Here is a 26,202-nt window from a genome sequence, read left to right on the forward strand (position 1 = left end):
CCTACCCTCCCGGAATGGCCGGAAGGGTCCCGAAAATCGGGTCACCCTCCCAGTCCCCCGGAAAGGTGGGAAATCCTCCTGGATTCTGGGGGACCCCCGCTCCCCCCTGACCGTGGTGTTTAAATAACCTTATCTGCCAATCTCCGGGTAGGGGGCGGGGCTAAAGTGTCATCATTGCGCCATTTAGCCCCGCCCTCTCCATGGAGCTAGACAAATCGGGTAATTTTCCTTTGTGTGGGCGTGGCTTAATGATGTCACGCTTAAGCCACGCCCCTGAACTCCTGCTGAAAGTCTCCTCTCCGGGTTTCTCCCGGAGAAGAGCTTTCAAAAGTCGGCAACCCTGGCTAAGATACATCTCTCAAAAAGATTGTCGATCATTCTCCACTTTATAACTTTTTGAAGCTTGCTACATCTGGCACATACCCTCCAACATCTGAGGGGAAGAATTTGGTACTCAATCGGAAAGGGGGCGTGGCAAAGCCTCCTTTCCTATACTTTCAGTGGTAAAGTTGGAGGGTGAATATTATTGAATCAGTAAGTGCAGCCACCTTACTTGCTGCAGTGCTTGCCTCACTGTCTCATCTGATGATCCAATCCCCCCCGTCATGCGCTGGGCACCACACCCCACACACTGCTCAGCCTCAGGCAGCTTCGTGCCCAGAAGGATGTCACTGCTGACAGTACTTTCCCCTGAGTGCGCAGGGTCTGCGGTGCCAGTGCGCGACGTCATGACATTATGACGCATCACACACTGGCCCGGCATGGGACCACCCACAATGCACTCTTGGGAACGGTTGCTGGGCAGGGGAGAACGGCGCACCAGTGGCTGACACCGAGCCTGGATCCAGGAGGAGGATTCGGGACAAATTATGGAGAGCACAGCATTGATTGACAGGAGCCAGGGGGAGTGTCGGGCCAATAAATCGGTACATTAGGTACAGTCTTTATTTGCCCGTACAGACCTAAATCGGTACTGTTGGAGGGGATACTGGCCTCATCTGTTTTACTTGTGAAACAAACTTCATACCGACAGTCACCTTCTACAGCAGAAAAACTCCCGTGAGTAAGGCATAGCACAATGTCGTGTTATCAGGGTAGAACTGCAACCTGGATAGTTCAGAGGAAGACCACGGTAGAGGAAACTCTGAGAGATATGGCAACAGAAAACTCTTTTTAGTCGTGGCACAGATCATAAAGACCCAAGTCACACATAAGCCACTGACCTAAGTTGCAAGTCCATGGAATAAACCTGGTCAATTGCAGGGTTGCAGACTTAGGACTAATCAACCCAGGTCTGACCCTTTCAGTCATAAGCAGGGCCAGGGTAGACCCACTGTGCCCATGGCTGGATTAAGGACGTAATGGGCCTGGAGCTGAAAATGTTTAATTATGAGGAGGGGAGGCCAATGTCATATAGAACCGATAGACTATAAACCCCAATGTCTCCCTAAATATTCAAATTGTATAATTGCGATCTAGCACATCCCACAAGTAGTTTCTAGTAGACTCTGCTGTGTATACAGTTTGCAGGAGGTACACGCAGTGTTAAGTCAGATCACTGACATTCTGTACCAAGCTAAGTGAGAGTCACCGCTTATCATTAACCTAAATCTAGACACAATGCCAGTGCAGGTAGAATTCCCCAACCTACAGCATTGGCTAAAGTATCACTGTGCTTAAATACTAAGGGGGAGATGCTCTAAAGCGAAAATGCGGTACAAACCCCGTTATCAGGGCTTGTACCGCATTTTCGCATGCACTAAAGCTCCTCCACTGGGGCAGCTCCGTCACGGACCCCTCCAAGTATGCCCCGTGGCCATGCGCAGAGGGACTGCCGGGTCTCAGACCCAGAACGGCGCTGCATCGCAAAGGACAGCTCTTATCGCAAGAGCTGTCCCTTGAGTCACTAATCATGTATGTTAGTACATATGCGATTAGTAAAAATGCAGTAGCTGGCGGAGAGGGGTGGAAAGGGCGGCGGATGTTAGAACATCCCACCCTAAGTCTGTATATTACATTGGGCAGTTATTACGGGAATACCCCTTACATCTAAACCAGGCATGTCCAACGTTGGCCTTCCAGATGTTGTGAAACTACACATCCCAGCATGCTTTGCCACAGTTTTGCTATTAGAGAATGCTAAAACTATTGCAAAGCATGCTGGGATGTGTAGTTTCAAAACATCTGGAGGGCCAACGTTGGACATGCCTGATCTAAACTAAATATTACAGTGCTAAGTTCATGTCAAAGAACAAACGCTACATGAAGGCATGGGGAAGCCAATATATTAAAAGTTATTTGGGGAAGGACAGTTTCCAGGCCTTATGATAATACATCTCAAAATGCTTCATTACTTTCAATTACTACTATATACTTCTATTAATGAGAATATTCTTGGAAGAAAAAAACTGTTCTTTGTTCTCCAATGACAATGAGTCTTTTATAATAACAATGGTCAAACGTGTATAAGTGTGTTTGTGTGTGTGTGCGCGCGTGTGTGTGTGGTGCGTTAATTATATTATGCAAAAATAACTGTCAGTGCGTTTTAGGCAACCTGGGTTGTTCTCCATCACTGACCCACACAGTTCTGGTATATATGGTAGACAATTTCTAGGTTGACAATCACAAGGTAGTCCACTAATGGTCAACAGTGAGCAGGTCACCACCTAAAAATGGTTGAAATACTCTAGGTAGACCGTGACTGAAGGTTGACACACACAAAAGGTTGACATGAACATGGTTGGAACATGAAAAAGTTGACACAATTTTTTCATGTTTTGGTTGTCTATGTCGACGATAAGTGTACTACGTTCCCTCGCATGGCCGCAGCACACTATTATATTTCCCCTCCATGTCCAATGGGATGGTAAAGTATCAATAATTCGTGAAAAAAAAATCATGAAGAAACTTGAGTTGACCTTTTCATGTTTCGAACATGTTCATGTCTACCTTTTTGTTTGTGTTGACCTTCTGTCGACCTACAGCATGTTGACCATTTTTAGGTGTCTACCTACTCACTGTCGACCATGAGTGGACGACTTAGTGATTGTTGACATTGTCGACCAGATACCGACCTATACATTCACCATTCGCAGCTTTATGTGCCCATAATTCATTATGCACAGACTATAAAATCATACAGGTATACCAGGTACAGTGAAACCTGACGTAGATATACCAGGGGTGGTATATCTACCACCCCTGTAAAAGTCAGCCCCTTATATCAAATCAAGCAGATTTAGAGTGCTAGCTTTTTAGACGACTAATAAACAAACTAAACAGTCTAATTTCTTTATACCTCTCACTTTAATCTGCTTGGTAACTGGCAAACGGTACCTCTGTTCCCTTTATCAGTGCCTGGTTTGTCTGTCCCCAACATTTCAGTACAAACAGATGAGACCTAGTTATGACAACGTACAGTACATGTCATCTGCAAAACAACCAATAAAAGTACTAGAACATCTTTGTACATATGTAATATAAGACATCTATACTGTATGATCATAGACAGAAAACTGCATAACACATCACCAAATGCAGTGGCTTGGCAAAAAACGTTAAATGAAAACGATAGCATAGGAAGTCCTTTGTAAATATGAAATAAAGTGCAGCGGAAATATTTGCTCTACCTGGAGTCCAGAATTTCCTTGCAGCCCCCTCCATGGTAACGGTACCAGAAGCCACGTTGCAGGAAAGTTCTTCTCTACAGGGAATTGACCCAAAACATCCACAGAGTGAATTAACCTTTCATATAAAAAGTTTCAGCTGATTTTGTTGTTTTTTTCTTTTTAAATGTAATATATTAACAAAAATATATCTCTATTTCCTGTTTATTCCCACAAGTGCTTCCAAAGCACAGATCTGCGCTGGCTGTCGTATTCCTAGCACTTTCCCACTGGTGACGGAGCAGGTGCCTACCAGAAAGAAAACCCATTAATGCTTTCTACTTCACCCGCAATGTCTTCATTATTTATATATGCCGGCACTGGTTTCCAGCAACTGAAGTTGAATCTAGCTGATTAAATATTGATATCATCCCCCCGCTGTGCCATAATGCCTAAATGTACTCAAAGAACCTTAACTGGACTGATACACACCTGTCACCGGAACAGGGGATTTGCAAAGATTGACTAGTGTATGACCCATCATTTAACATAACACTAATTAACAAGATCAATAAATGCCACTGACATTGCAGGTCAGAGAAGTTCTCTATCGCTGTGAAACGGAACTATATATAGACACACAAGAAAGATGGACAGGACGTTCTATTTGCAAACTGGAGATAGATAAATTGCTAGAATTCTTACATATAAAAACGACTTTTTAAGTTGGGTACACTCTAGACCAGGGCTGGGCAACACCGGCCCTCCAGATGTTGATGAACTACACATCCCAGGATGCTTTGCATTAGTTTTGCTATGTGGCCATGCTGAAACTGATGCAAGGCATGCTGGGATGTGTAGTTCATCAACATCTGGAGGGCCGGTGTTGCCCAGCCCTGCTCTAGACGATATTTGAAACAATTATGCAGATTATGACAGGTCGGAATGACAAAATCTTTATATCTTCTAGTGTGCATGCACTATGTCGCTGACAATGCACGCTCCTATGTCAGTGACATATTTCTTCATATGTATATATGCAAGATGACAGAGGACATTGCAAGAGCCAGTCAATGCTTTTAGCATTAACTAATAGCAAAACTGTGGCAAGGCATGATGGGACTTGTAGTTTCACAACAGCTGGAGGACCATAGTTTGGACATGCCTGGAGTAGTGTGTACCAAGCATTAGAAATGTCTGTGTTGACAGCCATGATCATATTTTCCTTCTTCTAATTGAGGAACATAGCTGGAAGGAAGCACTTGATTCTGTCAGCAGATCTGCCTAGATAAATCCCAACTGTCCCTATGTTCGCGGAACAGTCCTGCGAAAATCGCGATAGCGTCTAATCAGGAAAACAGGGGGGGGGGGGGGGTATGGACAGCAGCGCAGAGTGCTGGCCATGCCCCTACAGCAGACAAAATATGGTGCGGCCTCACAGGAGTGTTGCAAGCATAGACCACACCCCTGGTTGTGAGGATATGCCCCCAAATTTTGGGCATGCATTTGTGGTGTATGCAGATGTTCTTCTTCAGTGAGGTCTGAACTTGGGAGGCGGACAACTCTGGAAATATCCAGAAAGAGACAAGCCTGAGGATACATCCAGAAAGAGACAAGTTTGATGAAACATACAAAAAAGTGACAAGTCTCCGTAAACATACAAAAAGATACAAGTCTGTAGGAACATCCAGAAAGAGACAAGTCTGAGGGGACATCCAGAAAGAGACAAGTCTGAGGGAACATCTAGAAAGAGACAAGTCTAAGGGAACATCCAGAAAGAGACAAGTCTAAGGGAACATCCAGAAAGAGACAAGTCTGAGGGACCATCCAGAAAGGGGAAGGTCTGAGGAAACATCCAGAAAGAGACAAGTCTGAGGGAACATCCAGAAAGAGACAAGTCTGAGGAAACATCCAGAAAGGGGAAGGTCTGAGGAAACATCCAGAAAGAGACAAGTCTGAGGGAACATCCAGAAAGAGACAAGTCTGAGGGAACATCCAGAAAGGGGAAGGTCTGAGGAAACATCCAGAAAGAGACAAGTCTGAGGGACCATCCAGAAAAAGACAAGACTGAAAGAACATCCAGAAAGAGACAACTCTGAGTGAACATACAGAAAGAGACACGTCTGAGGGAACATCCAGAAAGAGACACATCTGAGGGAACATTCAGAAAAAGACCCCTTTGAGGGAACATACAGAAAGGATGGCAAAAAGTTGCATATGCACCTGTTTGATGGAACCTGAATCATGCTTTCTCTGGAGGTGTGCACAGAAATGAGCGTTAACTGCAGCCTGGGGCCGAAGGTGCCCTGACTGTGAATCTGTAATTAATAAGGGATCAGCCCGCTGCTAATTGAACCTGCGCCTCAGTATACTATATAGACGGCTAATCATGCACTGACATTCATCAAATATGAGTTAATTATACAGATCATACAATAATAAATACTGAGAGTTCCAGATTACCCATAATAAGTGGAAATAACCAAAGTACAGTATATGAACAGAATACCATCACTTGCTACTAAATTCCAATTTAGAGAATGATTTATTAGGATGCGATGCCTGTTACACCAGCATCCCCCCCCCCAAATAACGAATCAATAGAACCTTTTCACTAACTAGAGAATTAATTTCCAATTAAATCTATACAACTTTAAACAAATAAATAATTAAACCTGAAAACCTTTTTACTTTTTGCCTTTTCAATAGGTAAGTTCATTTACATCAATTAGTTTTTCCGGCTAAGCAGAGCGTGGAGTCTGAGCCGCCAAAATACGCTGAGAAGGAATTTCTTTAACTATCAGGAGACTGGATCACTAGAGATCAGTGATAAAATACATTATAACTAATGAACAACTTTTGCTTCAATGAATCTATCATGCTTTATTAGTTATCCATCAGACTCATCATTACCGACTGCATCCAGCATTAGAGCCCCAAATCAATGATTTCCTGTAATAATTCTGCATATCAATCTAGGAAGAGGGAAAGCCGGGATATCATTTTACTGCCTGTAAGTAGGGATGGGTGCGAGGAAGAGTTCTACTCCAAACTAGGGTAAGAGATACGCTCAGGGGCAATTCAACTTACTGTAACCCAACAACCCCCCCCCGCCCCTTGCCCCCCACAGCCTAACTCAGTCACAGCCTAGTGCAAATTTATGATGTGCGAGTGGAAACATGCAATGTTATGTCTGTTATGTGGCACCATTACCAATGTTCCAATCTGAGAATTTAGGGGTCAAGTCGGCCCTAGGTAAAATACTATTGGAAGTCTCCCCCTCAGACAACACAGTTCCAGCACCACCATCCCCCGCACCCCTGTAATGACGCCATTGGTGTGACCATACTTAGAAGGATGCCCTGCTGAAACTGAGCTCAGGTGCGCGTTTGGAGCTGTCGGACAGTCCAGATGGGACTATGCAGTCAAAGCCCAGTGCGCCTGGAGCAGGAGTTCTTCCCTGCAGGAGGATAGGAGAACCCTATAAACTCTGGGATGTATTAATATACATCGCTGCCCCTCGCCGCCCAGCCGCTGCGATGCTGCCGCATATGTACTCCCTCAGTGTCTCCAGCGTCTCCTCCTCCCCCCTGCCGGATGTCCTCCCGGCTGTGACACCTGCTGGGGGAGGAGGAGATCGATGGAGGACGGGAGGGGGGGTCGCGCGGACAGCGGGCAGCGATAGAAGCCCATAGGTTTCTATACGGTATCGCCACCCAGAGGTGGCGATACCCTGCCCGGCAGAGACAGGACGGATGGGTAATGGTACATAGGAAAATGCGGTAAAACCCCTGTTTTACTGCATTTTTCCTTTAGTACATCCCGCCCACTGTATTTAAAAATTTGCACAAGCCATATCTGTGAACTGATTGTACACAGATATAGCGCATTGGTTGTGCATCACAGCCGATACCCAATATACAGATGGAGCTCGCCAGATTGCCCCCACTTGGGGCATAGGTGCCGATTTATGTTTTTGCTCGTGGGTGCTCAAGCCAAAAATATAGAGGAGTGGCTTCATGGGGAAGGGGTGTGGCCACAAAATAATACCAATTTATATTATGAAGCACAGTTGTCTCCAATATTCCAATTACGGCAACAGAGTTCCACATACATAAATGCCCCCACAGTGCAGGTACATAAATGCCCCCACAGTGCAGGTACATAAATGCCCCCACAGTGCAGGTACATAAATGCCCCCACAATGCAGGTGCATAAATGCCCCCACAGTGCAGGTACATAAATTTCCCCCATAGTGCAGGTACATAAATGCCCCCACAGTGCAGGTACATAAATTCCCCCACGGTGCAGATACTCCGCAGACAGAATACACTCTTCCCGGCATACTGTTTCCCAGGTGGCGGTTCCGGCGATGTGGGTGCTGCAGCCGCAAATTAGCAAGTTTATATGGAGGCCCAGCAGCGGGACTTGGGCCCGTGGGTGCTCATCAATTTCTGTGGGTGCTCAGGCCCTGGAGCACCCACAGAATCGGCACCTATGGCTTGGGGAGATGGAGCTCCATCTGACTGGGTTAAGGTTTCCATACATCAGAAAGATATTGTACCCAATCATACAATCTCAATTGATTGTAAAATGGATTGTATGCAGATTGTGTGCACATCATGTGTACACAATCATACAATCACACAATCTCCGGACCCCGGGAGATTGGAGGATTGATCCTCTGATCTGACATGCTGCACGTCAGATCAGTTGGGATTGGGAGCAGATTGGATGTGCTTTTAAGCAAATGCAATTTGTCTTTAGATGGCTCATACAATCAAAGCCATGTGACACTCCCTCCCTGACTAGCAGAGAAGAGATGAGTTTGAAAAAACTCAGGAGCCCGAGGTGTGCTCCCTACCACCAGTGCTGTGCCTAAACACGTGCAAAGGGGGCCGTGCGATCGAAGTGGGTCCATCTCCCGAAGGAGACGGGCCCCGTTTTTCTCCTAACCCCTCTCAACCATAAGGTCGAAGAGGGGAAAATATCGAACGGTGGGTCCTCTTCGCCGAAGCTTAGAAAGACCCTCATTCCTCAACCCCCAGAAGGGTTAGGACGGTGGGTCCTCCGTACCCGAAGGTTTGGAGACACCCTCAGTAGACTTCCCTCCGCCTTGCGGCTCGGGGTCGTCCTCGGGGGGCACGAAGCTCTCCCCAAAAGGCGAGAGCTTTGGCACATTGGGGAAATGGAAGGCCCGAAAGGGTCGACCACACTACCTAAAAAACGTGACACACTACAGAAAACGTGTAAAAGTGCACGAACGTGAAGAGAGGGAAAATAAATAAAGGTACTCTTTACCTAGAACGGCGCCCACGATTGAAATCGCGGGCATCGCGGGTAAAATCGCGGTAATCGCGGGCATCGCGGGTAAATCGCGGGTACATCAAAATCGGGTACCCGCGATTACCGCGATTTTCCCATAGGGAACAATGTTAAAAAGGCAGATTGACCGCGATTTTAGCGTTAAATGCCTCAATGCCCGCGATTTTTACATAGGAAACAATGTTAAATGGGCCACAGAGCCCTAATAGTCCCCCTGAAGTCTTAAATGGCCCCCAAAATTTTTAACGCCACCCCACGATCAACGCGAACCCGAAGCGTGGCGAGCGCAGCGAGCCCGCGAGGGGCGGCGGTACGCGTCCTACGACCTTTTCATGCCCTACTATCCACGTCGGCGTGGAGTTGAGAATAGAATAGTGTGGCGAGCGCAGCGAGCCACCGAGCCCGAAGCGTGGCGAGCGCAGCGAGCCCCGCGAGGGGACGCGGATACCTTCACAGTTATACGCGTCCCCTCGCGGGCTTCACAGGTGTCCGCGTGGCCACGGACACCTGTGAAGCCCGCGAGGGGACGCGTTTACCTGTGAAGGTATCCGCGTCCGCTCGCCACACTTCGGGCTCGGTGGCTCGCTGCGCTCGCCACACTATTCTATTCTCAACTCCACGCCGACGTGGATAGTAGGGCATGAAAAGGTCGGAGGACGCGTACCGCCGCCCCTCGCGGGCTCGCTGCGCTCGCCACGCTTCGGGTTGGCGTGGATGGTGTGGTGGCGTAAAAAATTTTGGGGGACATTTAAGGGTTAATGGGCTCTGTGGCCCATTTAACATTGATTTCTATGGCCAAATCGGGTGGATTGAGGCATTTAACACTAAAATCGGGTCCATCGCGGCTTTTAACATTGCTTCCTATGGGAAATCGGGAGCATCGCGTCGCGGGCATCGCGGGTACATTTATGGCCGGCCGCGACGCGACCGACGCGATTTTTCAGGTTTAACATGGTTTTCAATGGGAAAATCGCGGGCATCGCGTCGGTTGCGTCGCGGGCAGGCATAAATGTACCCGCGATGCCCGCGACGGGCGCCGTTCTAGGTAAAGAGTACCTAAATAAATAATAAAGGAAGACCCCAGCCAGAAGGCCGGGGTGGGGGTGTGAAAAATTGTCCTACCCCATCCAAAAGGACGAGGTAAGGACGTGCAGCCTAACCTAAGGGGAAGTGCGCAGTGCAAGTGCTTTCTTGTGCAAGGTGATTTTTGGGATCACCCGTGCAGGTTCAGCACCCCCGAGTTTCTCCGGGGGCACAGTGCAGCCTCGGGCCCTAGGCAGCCGACCGATCAGCGTCCGACCAAGTGTTTCTCTGCTCCCATCGTAGGGCACTTTCCAGCCCCTGGCATGGGAATGGGTACTCCACTGGGTTTTTCGACTGACTCCCTCTTAGGGGCTGCGACCCCCTCGGAAGAGCAATCTACTCAGTCTCAGTGTTTCTCCGATCCCAAGGTTAAGGTACTAAGCTGGGCCTTTCGCGGTCTCCCCATCAGAGGCTACGAACCTCTGGAACAGGAGCCATCTACTCAGTCCCAGCCTTTCTCCGCTCCCTGGGAATGGATACTAGACTGAGCCTTTCGCTGTCTCATCCTTTGGGGGCTACGAACCCCGTCAAGAGAGTCAAACTACTAGGCCCAGTGTTTCTCCCCCTCTCTTACCAGTGGATTTATGGAAACAACACCTCCTACCAAAGGCAGAGGTGAAGGTACTCAGCCAGACTTTTCACCACTCCCAGGCAAAAAAGAGGGGTCCCACACCCTCCGCCCATCAGAGCAGCTACTCAGTCCAGCCTTTCTCTATTCTCTACCAAAGGCCAGTCCATACCCACTGATAAGAACAGATACTACACTTGATCTTAGCCAAAAGGCAGAGAAGCGGTAACAGGGGGGTACCCCGATTTCCCGTTTTAGGGGCCAACTTTTTATTTCTATCTTTCTGGAGCTATAAATGGACACAGGACTCTCTTACTCCTCGTTCTATGCAACTCAGTAAGACGAGTGTGCAGCAGAGGTACAGTGTACCACAGAGGTTCCAATACTTGTAATTCAACCTACAATACTTTTGATACTATCCCTTTACCTATATGCAAGGAGGGTCAAGGCAGATATACCTGGACTGCCTATCCTGCAATGCCACCAAGCAACAGGGGGACTCCCAGGAGATCAGTCTAAAAGGATCATCCTTCTACACTATCCCTCTGGGACCATACATGGGCACAGGGCTCGCTCTCCCCTCGCCCTTTACATTAAGCAAGACGAGTGGGCAGCAGAAGTTCTGTGGGCATAGAAATCCCAACCTTTTTAAATAAAACAAAAACAGCGGAGATATCATGGTGACCTATGATTAAATCCTTAACACTATCCGATAAGTGAAAGAAACCAACACTGGTACACGACCTGGTGTAAGGAAATATGATGGTCACATATTTTTCAGAAATCTTCTGATTACAATGAGCTTGAATATCTACACTTAACCCAGCCGGTTATAGAAAAATATTCGCAATTAAGGCATATATACAGGAAGTATTTACATTCCTTTGCTTTTCTTTCCTTTTCCCCTTTCCCCTTTCCCCCTTTGTCGGCAACAATGTGTGGGACCACAGACAATTAATAAACTAACTTAATATGTTTTTGCAGTAAGGCATACTATTCTGAGGGAGTCTGGCGTGCACCCCACCTGATGCTGCTTTCCCACTGCAGACCCGTTTTAGTTTACAGGTAATCTTAAATGGTATTTAGCATTCCCACTGCAGCAGATTACAGTTTCAAATGCCATTTAAGTACCATTCCCATTGCAGGTAAAACGTTTTAGCTCTTCAAAACGTTTAGTGCCTGTGACAATGGGTCAGGTCTGTCTTTCCTTGTTGATATATATATATATATATATATATATATATATATATATATATAGAGATCTATATATATATATATATATAGATCTATATATATATATATCTATATATATAGATCTATAGATCTATGTCTATATATATATATATATATATATATATATATATATATATATCTATATATATCTATATATATATAGATCTATATAGATATATATATATATATATCTATATAGATCTATATATATATAGATAGATATATATCTATCAACAAGGATAGACAGGCAGCTTGGAGGGGGCAGAGGGGGGAAGCTGTCCCCGGGTGCTGTGGGGGTAGAGGGGGGAAGCTGTCCCCATGTGCTGCGGCAGGAGGGGGGTCCCTGCTGCTGCTGAGGGGAGAGGGGGTACCTGTCAGCCTGACACGGCGCTGCCGCTGCTGTATCTCCCCCCCGGCGGCCGGTCCTTGCGGCGTATGTACAGTCAGTGTCTGCGGTCCCTCTGGCGCAGGGGAAATAAGTACTATTTCCCCTGCGCCAGAGGGACCGCCGACACTGACTGTACATCCGCCGCAAGGACCGGCCGCCGGGGGGGAGATACAGCAGCGGCAGCGGCCGCGGGGGGGGAAGAAACAGCAGCGGCAGCGGCCGCCGGGGGGGAGATACAGCAGCGGCAGCCGGGGGGGGAGATACAGCAGCGGCAGCAGCCGCCGGGGGGGGAGATACAGCAGCGGCAGCGGCCGCCGGGGGGGAGATACAGCAGCGGCAGCGCCGTGTCAGGCTGACAGGTACCCCCTCTCCCCTCAGCAGCAGCAGGGACCCCCCTCCTCCCGCAGCACCTGGGCACATCTTGCCCAGCGCTGCACGCTGTGGACCCGCTGCGGGCTGAAAGTGGTTAATCTTTTAGCCCGGCAGCGTACACACACGGAGATGATTGCTGAAAAAAATCAGCAATCATCTCTACCGTTTAAAGATGCATTCCCATTGCATCTTAAACGGTAGATTACCGTGCAAAACCCTGCTCTGAAAACGGGTTGAAATACCGTTTAACTTTAAACGGTATTTCAACTCTGGCGCTTTCCCACTGCAGCCTTAAACGGTATTTTGCCCTCAAAAATCGGCAAAATACCGTTTTAAGGCTGCAGTGGGAAAGGGGCATGAGTTTCTTTTCTCTTGTTTGTTGTTAAATGTAATCAGGTATAACTCGGGGGTGCACCACTGTCCGTCACACAAAAAACACATACGGGGTGATTGACCCACATGTGAAAAAGTGACCAACAAGGAGCAAGTCTCCAAAGGCCAGTTTTGACTCCTCTCATATATGATATAATAAATACACTAAGGGCGGTATTCAATGTCCTGAATCGTTGGTCACAGTGATTCAGATTTAACATTCGCCTGCCAATCGCCGTTTTTTTGCTGTGAATCGCCATGCATGGGGATTCGTGGGGAGTCGCCGAGTCACCCTATTCAACGTGGCTGAGAATCGCCGCCCCTAACGGCGATTCTCAGCCAAACCGGCGTTTCCCTATACAGCCTCATTAATGTAGTCAGTTGGTTAAAAAATTGCAGAAAAATGCCAGAAAAATGCAAATTACCCTGGACAAACGCTTCCCATACAGCAGACGGCAAACGCTGGGTAATCTGCTCAATGGCCAAACGAAGGAGTGAGGTGGGGAGGAGAATCATGGGTAAGTGAGGTGCACCATGGGTAAGAGCAGTGCTTTGTGGGTGAAAAAAAAAATACCTGAAAAAATTAAATATATATTTGTATAGCACTTCTACGACCGTGACATCACACAAGGGCAGCAAATAATAATACATTAGACTTGCATAGTTAAATAGAACCCTTAAAACCAATTATTTCACATGTTCCTATAAAAGTTCACCAGAAAAAGATGACGAGGGACACTCGGTGAGGAACGGCGATATGAAACAAGAAAAAGGAATCGCCACCTTCTCATTGAATACACTTTTGGCGATTCCCCTCAACTACCGTCGATTCCCCATGAAAAATCCTAGAGACAAAAAACGGCGATTTGTAGAGAATAACATTTGGCGATTGGTGCTTCATTCACCGGTCGTCATCGGCGATTACAGCTCATTGAATAGGGTGATTCGCATTTGGAGCTCCAAAAATCACCGTCAGACACGAAACAAACACAGAATCGCCATAAAACTTGGCGATTCTGGCTCATTGAATACCGCCCTAAGTGTCTACACTAGTGCGAGTCCCCAATCTTTTTGTTTTTCTACAACTGTATGTTTATAAGCACAGACCATAAACAAGCAGCTAGAACCCGGCCAGTTTTACGCTCCCATTTATACGTTGGCAGGAATTCAGTGACTATGTGAAACTTTTGAAGATGAGACTATTAAAAGGAGTTTGTTCAAAATCTATTTCTGGCATCACTTGCAGCGGGTCATCTAAGGTAAAAGTCTTCTAAATCCCATACAGCAATCTCTGCAATGTACAACTTACTGTCTACCTCACAAAGGCCCTTATTCTGGTTGGTGCGGTAATATCTGCGTGCGTTCGTGCTGCCGATGTTTTGTGTCTGCGCATGTGCAGAGGCGTCTCTGCGCATGTGCGAGCCGGACGCACGGCAACATTGCGCATGAAATGTGTACACTACGAACAGGGGGTGGAGAGGGGTGTGAAGGGCTGTTTGGGCACATTACCATATGTTTACACCCCGCGTTTCATGTGCGTTCCCATGAAAACGCTGGGCGTACGTATGGTAATGCGGCCGTGACGCACGTGTAGGGGGCAGACATATGACATTGCCGGATGTCAGCTGCCCGCCCAGATCCCTGCTTTTGCACGGAGAAATGCCCGTGTGGTCTGAGGTTGCGGGAGCTGGCGGACCACTCGGCCCTGCATTCGATGTTCTGCGACCATCGAATGATGGGGGAGGTTCCCTGAGATGGAGGGGGTGTATTCATGAGAAATACACGTGCGGTCCGCTCGGACAGCTTCTTACCGCGTACGGACGGAGTTGGCGATCCGTATGGAAGGCGGGGTTTAGGACGCACGGTGCTGGCCGCATATTCGGATCCGGCCGCACCGATCAGAATAAGGGCCAAAGAGGGTGTCCACAAATATAAAATACACGTGTGGATGAGTCAGAATGACACTTCCGCCACGCCAAATAAATCAGAATCTACTTGATTGGACTTTTCTTCCACCACCCTTGCAGATTCTCCTATGGTGACTTTCCGAGTTACCTTTCATCTAGAAATTAATCTCTGGTGCCGATGAAATATATTCTTAAAAATACAAAATGACAGGTCATTTAAAAATTTAAATGGAGATCCATGACAGACTTTAACAGCCATTGGCTAATGTAAGCAGTTATCGGGGACGTGTTTATTATTAATAGGGGGCTGAGGGGAAGCAGACAGTAAGCCTCTATGGAAGAAGAATGATATGAGGGTAATGGTCTTGACACTGTCTAAACTAGGCATACTTCAGGATCCAGGGCTGCCGCTAGGAATTTTGGGGCCCGGGACTGACTTTTAGTCCAGGCCTCCCCTCACTTACCGGCTCCGGGTCCCAACCCCCTTTCTCTGTGTTGCCTCCTTCTCAGTGCGCTGTGGCTTATCAAAGCCCTGATCCCGGAGAGCAGGCTCCTTTGTCTCCAGATGGAGCCAGCCATTTAAAATGTGTCACAGCAGGTAAGCCAATCAGAGCTCGCATACTGTTGCCGGCGAAACTCAAGCTCTGATTGGCTTCCGGCGTCTGTAGGTGAAGAAGCATCCGGGACTCTGCAGGGCTTCATTCAGTGCACTGAGAGCGCAGGCAGCACAGCGGAGGGGGGTGCGGTGGGCAAAATGAGTTGCCCAGGCCCCTCCCTCTCTCTCAGAGAGGCCGGGCACGGGGCAGCTGTACCCACAGGACCCCCCTATTGGCGGTCCTGTCAGGATACATCACCTTTCTAGACGTTTGCCCCAGGTGCTAGTTTTGATACCCATACATGCATGCCATTAAGGGGGAGACAGAATCAAATCACTGCTTTGCCCCGGGTGAAGAAATACCTAGTTTACCTATAGATTGTAAGCTTGCGAGCAAGGCCCTCCTACCTCTATGTTGGTTTGTTTCTACCCCGTTGGTTTTACCACGGTTTACAATTGTAAAGCGCAACAGAATATGGTGTGCTATACAAGAACTGTATATAAATAAATAAAAAGTTTCAGCCCTGGATGAAGGCAGGGAAAATGGGGGAAAAGGGGTGCAAGGGAGAGATATAGGGTTAGAGGGAATAAAATACCTATTGGCATTTATCTTGGAACAATTAAAGACAATTTAAATTAAACTCTGCACCGGTCCCTATATATCCTTACAGAGTTACTCGGCCTTAGTTGGCCTTTCCTTTAAAGCGGACCCTTTTCCCCATGCTCTCCACTTTTAATACAGATCTTATGCCATTAATTTAATACCATGATGACCAATTATATTTCCCATGTCATATGTTCAGTAATGCAAGAATGAGATGTTCTAATTACTAACTCACTGATATTCCCCAATGCCAATATTCCTAGCCCCGTTCCCAGGTGAATGACAAATATATTACCAATTCCCTCATTTATCATCCATTACCGGGATCTCTAAAATCAATTTACAGGAGATAGAGGTGATATATGAGTTTCCTTTCCATAATAATTATTAGAGAACAGGACATAAATCCTAAGGAGTCATAGAAAAACACCAGCCAATAACATATCGGGGGCGGAGCCTATTTTGTCTGGTGGTGTCAATGTTGCGGGTACAGCTGAAACATATAATGGAGAAGTGTTGCGCGCATTCAGGTAAGGATAATTAAGCTGAATTTAATTCTGGGGGAGCCAATGTAGTGATGTACAGAGTGGTGCGGAGGATGTAGCGCATCAAGAGAAGAAGGTTAGTCTTGTCTCAGCTTTCAGTACAGATTGAATTGGGGATTCAATGGTAACATTTTACCATACTATTCCAGTGCATGGTCTATTATGGAACTTTCATTTACTGTTGCTGCTAGGATAGACCCTGCTATATTAGATTTTAGGTTATATGGTGCAAAGGTTTCACCCCCTCTGTTACCCCTATACACAATATATGTTCCCTGGTTGGAAAAGTTTGTATCTAGGGCAGCGGTTAAAGTGAGGAGGAAGAGGATGGAACTGAGTTCCACCACCTTTAAGGGTAGGGGGAACTAAGTTCCACCTCTACCACAGCCCTGAACAGTAATTCCGACATAAAAGCCTGTCCCCAGCAGCTTCTTCTTCTGGCACGGCGTATGTGATGTCATGCCAACACTGCCGCTGAAGTGAAGAAGGGCCACTCAGAGGAGCATGCTTACTGAAGACAGGGTGAGAGGGGGCTGGAGGGACTCAGAGGTGGGGAAGCTGCTGGAGGGACAGAGGGGAGGGAGCTGCTGAGGGACATGGACAGTGAGCTGCTGGAATGACAGAGACAGATGTGTATGAGTAGCACAACTGTGGACATTATGTGTATAAGGGGCACTACTGTGTGATTTAATATGAATCAAGGGCACTACATGCAGTGAAATGTGTATATGGTTGTGCTACTGTGTGTTGTAATTTTAATTGGTGTTACTATTGTGTGACCATTATACCTTTATGGGAGGTAGGATGCAAATTCCCTGGCACTGGTCTAGGCTCTGCCTAATGGGGGGGGGGGGGGGGGGGGGGGTGTTAGAGGAGAGTAATTCCACCACCTCTCCACAAAAAAAACTAGAGGAGTGGCTACATGATAGGGGCGTTGCCTCATTATGCCACACACTGTAATGCTTCTTACACATTATGCCCCACACCATAATACCCATTAAATATTATGTCTCACACGCATAATACCCTCTGCAGTGCTGCTTGCATGCATAATGCCCCCTGCAGTGCAACTTATACATAATGCCCTCTGTAGTGCCTCAGACATAATGCCCCCTGCGGTGCCACTTTAACCTAATACCCCTGTAGTGCCTCAGACATAATACCCCTGTAGTGCCTCAGACATAATACCCCCTGCAGTGCCTCAGACATAATATCCCCTGCAGTGCCACTTTTACATAATGCCCCCTGCACTGCCACTTATACATAATGCCCCCCTGTAGTGCCTCAGACATAATGCCCCCTGTAGTGCCTCAGACATAATGCCCCCCTGTAGTGCCTCAGACATAATGCCCCCTGTAGTGCCTCAGACATAATGTCCCCTGCAGTTTTCCACCAACACTCACTGCGCCAGGCCTGCTGGTCACTGAAGAGAGGAGAGCAGTTCCCAGGCTTCTTCTTCCCCTCCAGGTGCCATTTCAAACATGGCACCAGCTTGTGAACCATTTCGAGCTTGCGGTGTGGCAGCCAATCACTGTGGCTGATGGTACAAGAGCTCTGATTGGCTCACGAGCCAGCATCACATTTGAAGTGAGTTAGAAGCAGCCAGTGCTCGTCTGAAACTGCGGCGTGGCAGCAGGGGATATGGGGTGGTACAGTGTACCAGCAACATTGCCATTCCACATTACTTGCAGCACTGCCGGACGGTAATAAAAAATAATAAACTATGTTTTTGGTGAATGGGTGGTCCAGTGCTTAGGACCAACCAGTGCGTTGTCTTAGGCCCTGACCCCTACATAGGGAAACAACCATGAATCAGGGGTCTGCAGTGAGGCGGAGCTAAATGGAGCGATCCCATATTTTAACCCCACCCCCTGCCCATGGTTCCTGTGATTACCGGTGTGTAGCATATACTATACCAGTGAGGGCAATGCTGCCCACTACACTAGGAAGCAGGCAGCATGAGGGAGAGCTGCATACTGTTGAGACTGCGCAGACTACCGCAGAAATGTGAAGCCTGCGGCAGCTTCTATGAGGGTGTTATATACACAAACACACACACACACATTTCAACAATAAGGGAATTTTTTCACAATAAGCCGTGGTAGTGAAATCGTACTTATCGCCAAAAGGGGCTTCTGCTAGTAGTATGCCACACAGTGGCAGCATTGCTTCGTGAGCGAGTAGTCAAACCTATGATTTGTTTTCATGTAAACTCATTCAGACTCCACAGTTATTAGTGGAGGGCCCTAGGGACCCGTATAGAGCTGATGGCAGTAAGTTGTGTAGTGTTATTAACACAGAACAGTAACTTGCTACAGAAAGACACTTTCGCTGTACACAGGGCCGGTGCAAGGCATCTAGGCGCCCTAGGCAAACCTACAGGATACCGCCCCCCCCCCACCCTACCAACTTCTCACATACACAATTGACTTTTAACATTTTTATTAGCTATATTTTTAGATTGACAACCTAAATTATAGCAACAATAAATACCATATAACAGTAACATCAATAACATACTATTGGTGTGGGGCAGCATGGTAATGCTCATGCTGCCCACCGATGGTGCAAATCACCATCGATGGGCAGCATGAACATAATCATGCTGCCCGACACCAATGCCCCTTCATTTTTTTTAACGTCACATACTATTGTTGTGGGGCAGCATGGTAATGCTCATGCCGCCCACCGATGGTGCAAATCACCATCGATGGGCAGCATGAACATAATCATGCTGCCCGACACCAATGCCCCCTTCATTTTTTTTAACGTCACATACTATTGGTGTGGGGCAGCATGATAATGCTCATGCTGCCCACCGATGGTGCAAATCACCATCGATGGGCAGCATGAACATAATCATGCTGCCCGACACCAATGCCCCTTCATTTTTTTTAACGTCACATACTATTGGTGTGGGGCAGCATGGTAATGCTCATGCTGCCCACCGATGGTGCAAATCACCATCGATGGGCAGCATGAACATAATCATGCTGCCCGACACCAATGCCCCCTTCATTTTTTTTAACGTCACATACTATTGGTGTGGGGCAGCATGGTAATGCTCATGCTGCCCACCGATGGTGCAAATCACCATCGATGGGCAGCATGAACATAATCATGCTGCCCGACACCAATGCCCCTTCATTTTTTTTAACGTCACATACTATTGTTGTGGGGCAGCATGGTAATGCTCATGCCGCCCACCGATGGTGCAAATCACCATCGATGGGCAGCATGAACATAATCATGCTGCCCGACACCAATGCCCCCTTCATTTTTTTTAACGTCACATACTATTGGTGTGGGGCAGCATGGTAATGCTCATGCTGCCCACCGATGGTGCAAATCACCATCGATGGGCAGCATGAACATAATCATGCTGCCCGACACCAATGCCCCTTCATTTTTTTTAACGTCACATACTATTGGTGTGGGGCAGCATGGTAATGCTCATGCTGCCCACCGATGGTGCAAATCTCCATCGATGGGCAGCATGAACATAATCATGCTGCCCGACACCAATGCCCCTTCATTTTTTTTAACGTCACATACTATTGTTGTGGGGCAGCATGGTAATGCTCATGCCGCCCACCGATGGTGCAAATCACCATCGATGGGCAGCATGAACATAATCATGCTGCCCAACACCAATGCCCTCTACAACAGACAGGACATCACAATCTGCAGTCCGGAGCTTGTAGGGTCCGGTCCGGGGGGTGTCCTGTCCGGGGGGTGTCTTGTACAGGGGTTCCCTGTGATAGCTATCACCAGGGACATGGGGAAGGGGTGATTACAGCCTCCCTGTGTGGTCCGGATGGTGGCAGCAGAGGCAGACCAGTTAATTATCATTTTACAAGGTGCGCAGCGCAGCGCTCCCTATGTCAATGAGGGGGGGGAGGGGGGTCACCTCCTATAGGATGGTGCGTGGCAGTAATTTTTTTTTTTAACAAGGTGTCGCTTCCTCCCTCTATGGGGGGGGGGGGGGGGGTGGGGTGTCATCTCCTATAAGGAGATGACCCCCCCCCCTTATAGATGGAGGAAGCGACACCTTGTTAAAAAAAAAAATACTGCCACGCACCATCCTATAGGAGGTGACCCCCCTCCCCCCCCTCATTGACATAGGGAGCGCTGCGCTGCGCAACTTGTAAAACGATAATTAACTGGTCTGCCTCTGCTGCCACCGTCCAGATGACTGGCAGTGGGTGGCAGATTGTGTGCACAGTGAACAAGAGTAGCTGGGTAGGAGGGGGCGGGCGGCGGCGGCGGTTCCTCCACCCGATTTGCAGGCCTGCTGCTGAGCCTGTGTCGGTCACTCACAGCGCAGCACGGGCACGGCACCGGGTGGGGGGGAAACAGTGAATTCACCGTTTGCCAGCGGGGGCAGGGGCAGGAGCTGCCGCCGCCCGCCGCCGAATTTCCCGCTGGCTGCTCCTGGCGCCGCGGCCTGATGACAGGGCCGGGCGACAGCGACTGACTGACTACTGTCTGTCAGCGCTGGCGCCTGGCGGTAGACAGTAGCCATGTACACGGGCGGGGGGGACGGGGGGACGGGGGTCCGAATTATACTTACAACAAGCTCAGCTGAGCTGCAGTTGTGTTGTAGCCTCTCTGCCTCGTCGCTGTCTTGTTGTTCCTCCTCCGACTATCTCCCATGCGGTAGCGAGGCGTCGTCGACGTGCGTAGCAGCTTCCTCCTGCTGCTGCTGGCCAGGCCAGCTCACTACCGCCCTCCAGTGGCCGGCGCCCTAGGCAAATGCCTAACCTTGCCTAGTGGTGGCGCCGGCCCTGGCTGTACACAATAGAACTTTAATCAGACATTTTCCAGGTCTAACCTCATGGTCTCTGCAATGTCAGCAGCAGCCAATCAAATCCATACCTGGCCCTTCAACTCTAATTCCCTTATTGTCATCTCACTTATTAAGTGTAAATGATATTATTCCATTGCGGTTACACTGTTTCAGCCTGATTATTTAATTAAATAAGCTGGGGGTGGTAGGTTATGTGACAGGTGTACACCTGTTTGTTCTTATCCCACAATGTACAGTATACCAACCGTGCACCTGGCTAGCCTTCACCTAATACCAGGAAAGGGAAATGACCCGAATCATGCCCTCTACCAAAAGCAGTACTATAGCCAAGGGCGTAACTAGGTGCAGTAAGTACAGCTGCTATGGGGCCCAGAGATGACAGGGGCCACCTTCCCTGTCATAGTTACATGTGTTATACCGGGGTGAAACTACCATAGGTACAGAGAGTACAGCTGCTATGGGGCCCAGAGCCACTAGGCAGGTCTAGGCACTAGTCTAGGGTGCCGGCCACTGGAGGGCGGTACTTAGCTGCCGAGGAGAGGTACCATAGAAAGCAGGGAGCAGGTGAGTCAGTGAGCTTACCTCTCCCCGTCCCCCCATCCCGCCCATGAATAAAGGCTGCCCCCCCCCCCCCTGGACACGGTATTGCCTGCACCCCCCACCCCCCCCAGTGTCGCGGTATAGTCAGCACCACCCCAGCATCCCCAACCCCTGGAGCGCAGGTAGTGCCGCTTTGAAACCCCCCGAGGGGACTGGGGGTGGGGGTGGGGGATTTGCCTGGGGCGGGCGGGGCACTTGCACTAGCCCTGTAGCTACCATAGGTTCAGGGATTGCAGCTACTATGGGTCCCAGAGCTGGCCACCTTCCCTGTCACAGTAACATGTGTGTGTGTAGCTACCATAGGTGCAGGGAGTACAGCTACTATGGCTGAGAGGGGGCACTTTCCCTGTCACAGCGACATGTGCTATACACAGGGGTGTAACTACCATAGTTGCAGGGAGTGCAGCTAACATGGGGCCCAGAGCTGAGAAGGGCCACCTTCCTTGTCACAGTTACATGTGTTATATACAGGGGTGTAACTACCATAGGTGCAGGGAGTGCAGCTGCTATGGGGCCCAGAGATGAGAGGGGCCACCTTCCCTGTCACAGTAACATGTGCTATATACATTTTTTACCATTGGATGGTACAAAAGGTACCCCTTTCAAACTTTTGCTACGGGGTCTACAAATATACTGACTATAGCTTCTGTCCAGGTATTGCTTCCCATCCCCATCAGTAACCAGGTGTATTGCCTGTAACATTTAATAATCCCACCTATCACACTTCATATTTACATGTGGGAGTCTTTGCCACGTTTAATGCCAACAGAGCAAGCGCAACACACAAATCTCTTCACAAAACCACAGCAACTGTAAACCGACCGCTAAGTAATGGCATTAACATGTCACAAATCAGCTTTGATAACTATTCAATGACACATTTATAAACAATTGTCATGGTGGGAGAACGTCGGACTACATAGGAGACATTTGAGGAAAAAACGACTTATACAAAACATACATGCTGGAAATATGAATAAACAGAAATACATTATCATGCATGTACGTAAACCATGCATCACAAACTAACTGCAAAATAATATGTGTGAGCAAATGAATAGGTTTTGATGTGTGGAAAAGAGATAAAAAAATATTCTAACCACTTTATCCTCCTGCAGCAACATCCGGGAGACAGAGAGAGAGTGCAGAGATGAAGAGAAGACAAAAAGGAAAGAACACATGGTTATTTCAGTAAGAAAAGGTTATACCGGTAACAAAGGGTTATATCGGCAAGACAGGATTATATTAGTAAACAGAATTATATTGGTAACACCAGCATGCTTGCCTATGCTCCAGGAATTTACGGTAGACTCCCGAATATTAGGGAGTACTACAAATATCCCTGAAGAGTAAAGCCACCCTCCTGCATCCTGTCTTGAGTGAAGTGGATAATGAGGTGCAGTGATGACATCACTGTTTTAAATACGACCGTTACTGTAGGAGTTGCCTTATCACCTTCCACTTTATCACTTCACCAGGCTTAATACATATTCCCCATAGTGCATCACGTCAATCCTGACCTCCCAATCTGAGTGTTTGAAGCCTGTCAGGGGGGCGGGACGGACAGACGTCATCGAGCCCCGCCCCCATGGCAGTCAAACGACGTAATTCGCAGGTCCGCGGATTGAGGCAGGGGCTAAAATGCTGTGAAATTACTCGATTCGCGCCATTTTAGCCCCGCCCCTCGTCGCTGACCCACGAAAACCAGTAATTTTATGCAGCATTGAAGGGGGGTGCGTTGGCTGCCTGGAAAATGCGGGAGGATTGCCCACATTCCCGGGATTGCCCACATTCCCTTGTTCCATTCACTCATGTAGACTGGCTGTAGATGACCCTATGGGGTATATTTACTAAGACGCGTCTTTTTTGGCAGTTTTGGCCATGGCATTTAAAAGGGCGAAGTTATTAAATTCAAAATCAGGAGTGTTTTGCAGTTTATGTAATTGGCCTTTGAAATCGCCCCACCAACTCCACCCAAAAATGTTGGCTTTGAAAATCCACCTCAGTAAATATACTTCTATGACTTAACACGGACAGTGCATTAAGACTGAGGGAGAGAAGGAACCAATAAAAACAATAACAATAATTGTAACTCCACAACGGTAGGAGCCAATGGCTGTGATACCCGCATAGTTAATGACTTCCGGTTCACCTGCGGATCCATACAATGAATGTGACAGGTGGCCATACACCTGTGCAAAAGCTGGGGGACTAGAAAACATGGCCTGCGGTCCGGTCCCAAGGACCGAGATTGATAACTACTGCTATAGACATTAAAGGCCTGATTCAGACCTGACCGTTGGGCTGCGAATGCACTCAAAGCCGTGAACACAGGGGGAAATCCATTTGTAATTACTCAGCATCTAATGGACTCCCCCCCTGTTCGCAGCCGCCGGGAAAGGGATACGGGATTCCGACTGTTGGAACGTCCCGACAGCCAGAATCCCAAGCTGTTTCCACCCAGCTTGACTGAATCTCGAAAGCTAGAATACAATGTTCCGGCTGCCGAGTGTCGGAAAGTGGGCGTGTTGGCGAAAATGGCAGCAAATTATTGAGAATCGGACGTAAATTGGACAACCCGCGGCCGTTTCCGACTAAATAGATCTGACTGGTTTTAAAGTCAGATCTGTTTTGTCGGAATCCACCTTCAGGGCTGTCAGAAACGGCAGCATTGAATAGGCGGTCAAGATTGAATACCCCCCCTAAGTCTCTAGACTTACTCGGCATTGGCACTGCGAACAATGTGGTGAGAAGGAGACCGTTACTGATGTCAGCGGCCTTCCCTCCCAACTGCTGGGCAACGACTGCAATTTCCGGGGCTCTCCCCAAAAAAACGCTGGCGCTCCGCTTCCCCCCCCTTCCCCCAAATGCCTGGCGTCTGTCAATCAATTTGCGAACTGGCAAGACATCGTTGGCTGTGGTTGCAAGGAAGGCTTTGCGAATGTTCGATAATCGATAGGGCTGCCAGTTCGCAGCTGAGCAAATGGGTCAAAGCCGGGCCCTTGGCTTAACTATTTAGTACCAGTTATCAGCAGAGTATTGTAAGCTGGCTGAGTGTCTCCACTGAGAACAAGGCTGTTACAAGCAGTGAATATTAGCCACCAGTAATGCGGATACGTGTGACATGCTTGCTAACAAGTAGCTGATATTAAGTTTGCTCTGGATAACATTTACATAGCAGATGCCAGACACGCTGCAATCTAAGTGCCAAGAACAGGCCTGCGCACGTCATACAGAGCTGTTAATTTGTTGAACCTTGTGATTTGGGAGATATTTAATATAGCTGCTAATTAAATTACATCCCAAACTACGTATTATGTACAGTAAATCCTCATTAAGGCATTATTCACTGGAATATATTTAGCATATTGTTATTTCTTTGTCATCCCCCGTTCATCATTTCTCATCAGACGAAGTGGAACTGGCTCTACAACCGGGAACCAGGTGATGTGATCTATGGTAAAGTTTGTCTTTTGGCCAGTCTGTAACTGGGTGATTTCATGGCCACTTGGGGACAGATGTACTAACCTTTAAAAGTGATCAAATGGAGAGAGATAAAGTACCGGCCAATCAGCTCCTAACTGCCATGTCACAGTCTGTGTTTGGAAAATTAAACTGACTGGCTGATTATTTATCACTCTCCATTTTATCACTTTTCAAGGCTTAGTAAATCTGCCCCTTAGTCCCTTACAGAAAATTAGCTCTGTAATGGCCACACACACTATAGCAACTGTTATTTGTACTTTTATTCATATTTGTAGTCAGGGCTGCCGCTAGGAATTTTGGGGCCTGAGACTGATTTTTAGCCCGGGCCCCCCATCACTTACCGCCCAGCTCCCCCCTTCATTTACCACCCCCCGGCTCTGGGTCCCAACCCTCTTCCGCTGTTCTGCCTCCTGCTCAGTGTGCTGTGGCTGAACGAAGCCCTGCTCCCAGAGTACAGGCTTCTTTGCCTCCGGATACCAGCAGCCAATTAAAATGTGGCACGGCTGGTGAGCTCGCATACTGTTAGCCAATCTGATTGGCTGCCGGCATCTGGAGTTAAAGAAGCGTCCAGGACTCTGCAGGGCTTCGTTCAGCTCACTGAGAGCTCAGGCAGCACAGCAGAGGCAGGGGGGGGGGGGGGGGGGGTTTGCCAGGCCCGAGATACAGCACCCCCTCTTGGCAGACCTGTTTGTAGTCCTTATTGCTATCC

At 48.1% G+C, this 26,202-nt stretch overlaps 1 protein-coding gene and 1 pseudogene across 45 annotated transcripts in view; both read right to left on the reverse strand.

Annotated features, from left to right (window-relative positions):
• The window catches only part of RIMS2 (regulating synaptic membrane exocytosis 2), a 558,076-nt gene that overhangs the window by 425,333 nt on the left and 106,541 nt on the right, over positions 1 to 26,202 (reverse strand). For 41 of the 45 annotated variants that reach the window (XM_083186888.1, XM_083186886.1, XM_083186899.1 and 38 more), the window contains one exon: positions 23,108 to 23,119. The exons of the other annotated variants lie outside the window; for them this stretch is intronic. In XM_083186888.1, the coding sequence (XP_083043014.1) occupies positions 23,108 to 23,119 (12 nt within the window). The remainder of the gene's footprint in view (positions 1 to 23,107; positions 23,120 to 26,202) is intronic. 45 annotated transcript variants of the gene reach the window in all.
• Positions 10,673 to 10,808, reverse strand: LOC146006095 (U2 spliceosomal RNA; annotated as a pseudogene).

Source organism: Crinia signifera, chromosome 5 (assembly GCF_055691185.1).
Source record: "Crinia signifera chromosome 5, ASM5569118v1, whole genome shotgun sequence".
In the NCBI taxonomy this organism is placed as follows: Eukaryota; Metazoa; Chordata; class Amphibia; order Anura; family Myobatrachidae; genus Crinia; species Crinia signifera.